Source organism: Cannabis sativa, chromosome 6 (genome assembly GCF_029168945.1).
Source record: "Cannabis sativa cultivar Pink pepper isolate KNU-18-1 chromosome 6, ASM2916894v1, whole genome shotgun sequence".
Taxonomy (NCBI): domain Eukaryota; kingdom Viridiplantae; phylum Streptophyta; class Magnoliopsida; order Rosales; family Cannabaceae; genus Cannabis; species Cannabis sativa.
This window is the reverse complement of record NC_083606.1, coordinates 17,375,714-17,379,213: the sequence shown is the minus strand read 5'-3', so window position 1 is coordinate 17,379,213 and position 3,500 is coordinate 17,375,714. Positions and strand designations below refer to the sequence as shown.

General features: G+C 33.7%; 1 protein-coding gene across 1 annotated transcript; it reads right to left on the bottom strand.

Annotated features, from left to right (window-relative positions):
- Positions 1–534: 534 nt before the first annotated feature.
- Positions 535–3,128, bottom strand: LOC115725449 (heme oxygenase 1, chloroplastic). Its single transcript, XM_030654977.2, has 4 exons — positions 2,295–3,128; positions 1,235–1,458; positions 905–1,012; positions 535–808 (listed from the first exon to the last, which is right to left on the bottom strand). Exons 1-4 carry the CDS (start codon positions 2,740–2,742, stop codon positions 716–718), a joined length of 873 nt encoding a protein of 290 aa, XP_030510837.1. The 5' UTR covers positions 2,743–3,128; the 3' UTR covers positions 535–715.
- Positions 3,129–3,500: the final 372 nt, after the last annotated feature.

Here is a 3,500-nt window from a genome sequence, read left to right as displayed (position 1 = left end):
ATAAAGAAGAAAAAAAAATATTTTTCTTAAAAGTAAAATAAATTTCTTTTAAAATAAATTAAAAAAAATAGTAAAATATTAAAGTGAATAATATTTGTGGTTATTTAGCTTTTTCAATCATAATTGTTCTAAAAAAAATAACAATGATCAGATATTTACTTTATCCAATGATTTTTTTCTCAGCTCATTTTATATTTACTTTTTTTAATTTTTTAAAAAGAAAAATCTTGCATAACGCGCCAAGTGACGCGTCCTCCTTCCACCAGCAGCAAACTGGACCCACATGTGTCAACCTTTATCCTAAAAACTAGTTAATACCGTATAAAAGTAAAAAGAAAACTAGAAAAAGATAAAAAAGAAAAAAAATACATATTTAATTAAAAAAATAAATAGGAAAGCTTTTTAGTCAATTCTTGTAAATTTCCCTTTTTATTGTTGGATTAGCTTATAATTTCTTTTAGTTCTGTTTTTGTTTCTGTGTTCTTGACTGGTGATTTCAAATCACCACAATAACAAAGAAGAAATGAACAGAAATTTGGTGGAAAGAAAGAAAAATAAGTTCTATATTTATTTATGTATATGTTGCCTTACTGACGCCATTATAATATGCACAAGAGTATAATACAAGTCTCCACTGGCATGGCAGTGGTATGTTCTAATAAACATTAGGCTTGCGCCATTACAACAGTCAACAACAGCAGCATTAAATTACAAATCATGACAATATTAGACGAAGAATATCTCCCGAGTGCTTAAAGGACTTCTCAGTCTCTTCCAAACAATGGTTCTTCTCTTCTCTCGTCCAGCTCTGAGAAAACCATACCATACAAGTTATGTTTTACCAATCAAATACACACCCCTACACCGATTAAAGTTTCAAAAGGGTACAAGAAAAGACAAGTACCTCAGCTACTTTGTTAAGCTTTTCCCTCACATTCTGCAATAATTGGGAAAGGTCACCATCCCATTTGTAAAATTCCAACTCCTTGTTGTTTAATAACTTTTCAGCCACCTAATGCAAAGAAAAGGATGCCAACAAGAAATCTTATGCTTCAATATTTGGTGAATGAATGACATCTTTGTTTTTCCTTGTAAAATTAATAGAAGACAAAAACCGTAATTTAGGTGAAACAATTTGTTTCTGATGAAGTTATAGCTTAAAGCTTAACCCTGAGCAGGAATATGACACCGAAACAAAGAAACATTTTGATACAATAGAACTTTTTTTGCATACCTTTCTCCCTATCATTCTACCACCTGCGGTATGAGCAAAGTATGTATTGTAGAAGTGGCACACAAAAGCTTGTGGATCTGTCTCTGATAATTCCTTGAGGTACTCAGAATAAGCAATACCGGGACCAGACGGTTCTGGTATGGTATAGCCTTGTTCCTTGAACCACTCTAAATCTTTAGCCAAACTTTCAGACCTTTCCAATCCTGTATTTCTGAATTCAGCATCTGTATAAAAATAAGAATACATAGCAAAGCTGGTATGTTAGCTGTATCATAGTAAAGTCACCACGAGTCCACGACAGTATACATCTTGATAGTTGAAAAATCGGGACACATTACCTACTGCCACTCTCAGGAGCTATCCTACCTTAGAAATAATCATTAAGCAGATGTCTCAATTGATAACAATCAAAGTCCATTTCGTGTATCATACTAAATCCTAGGGAAGCCTAATGATGTTATGTAATTGACATCTGAAGTTAAAGATCATATAATGTAAGTGAAAGAATGAACATTCTATCATATTTCTACTATTTTTCTTTAATAAGATCATTTACCGGACTTGAACACCGCACAATTCACACACTCGCAAACTCAACTATGAGAGCTAGCCAGAATCTCACCATAATTCAGTTCTCTAATCCTAACAGCAAAGGAATGTTTTGATTGTTGGAATATACCATGTCAACAACTGAAGAACAAGAACTTAAGGTAGGACTATGTCTGACAATGTTAAAGTATGAAAATGAGAAAAAAAAAACATCCAATGAGAACAGTAGAGCCATTTATGACAAAGACATAACAAACCTTGGATCCAAACTAAGATCACATATACAAGGACCCACAATAGCCAATAACATAAAGTCATAAACTGCTACCAGACCAATAAATAAGAGACTCGCATATATGCAATCAATGATTATCAATAACAAATTATATGTCATCAGCACTAATTCAAGAAAGAAGCTTTAAGCTAAACAAGACCTATTACCCACAAAGCATAATTTTTTTTTTTCATTATTATTATTATTATTTAAAAGGGAAAGAGAGAAAGTACTCACAAGAAGGAACAGATGCCTTCTCAATGATCTCCTCAAGAGTATCATAAACCAATTTGCTATCCACAAGGAACTTCAGATACCCTTCAATAGTAGGTTCCCACTTAGCCACGGGTCGCTCCTGAGGCTCTTTAACTTCCTTTTCACCTTCCTTAGCTTGGTCCTTAGTATGCAACTTCATGGCCACAAATCTCATCTCCTCCACAAACCCTTTTGCCTCACCTGGGTACCGCTTCTTTGGCTTCTCAGCCGTAGTAGCCGAAACGACGACGTTGGCGGTCTTCATGGGCAATCCTGTAATCCCACGAGGATTTTGAAACCGTACAAAACCAGACTTGGCTAAGAAGTCGGACCCCAAATTGGGACTGGGAAGAAACAGGGGAGGGAGTTTTCTGAGACGGGTATTGTTGAAAAGGGTCTGGGATTGAGAAATTGGAATGAAGGAAGCCATAGCCAACAAGGTAGAGTTTAATAGAGTGAATTTTGTGCTGTTAAGAGAAAGAGTGTACGAAACCCCTCTTGAAAATTATAGAATAATGCCCCAAACAGAGCGTTGAAACTCCGAAGAGAGATAGAGACAAGTAGAGAGGAAGAGAGAGATGGGTTTGGCTTAAAATGGCGGTTCACTTACTCTTAAAGACAAAGGTAGGGCAAATAAAAGTAATATAAAAAGACAAGAGGGATTTTTAGAGCAAGGAGATACTGTAATGGCGGATTGAATGGCAAGAGAGGTGGCTCGTGTTATGGGTCTCTGTGTTTTGTGTCTATCGGTAAGAATCCTCTCTCCCTGGAATTTGGATGGATATTCCAATAAATAAATGAAATAAAGAATATTAGCACTACTGTCCTTTTTTTCAAGTATAATATAAAGAATATTAGCACTTTTTTAAAATGGATATATTGATACATTTTTATTTGTTTTAGCACTTGAAATAATTTTTAAATCAAATTTTTTCTTATTGTTATGTACGATAATTATTTAAGACATCATGCAAAATTTTAAGAAATTTGAAAAAGTTTAACACGCCGAAAATTACGTTCAAACAGTGTATTGCACGCGTGACTATTTTATTTTATACAAGTGTAAAATAGACTGTTTGAACATTATTTTTTATATTGTAAATTATTCAGAATTTCTCAAAATTTTGTAGGTTATCTTAAATAGCTATAACGTACATGAATATAAAAAAAAAAATAGACTAAAAATTT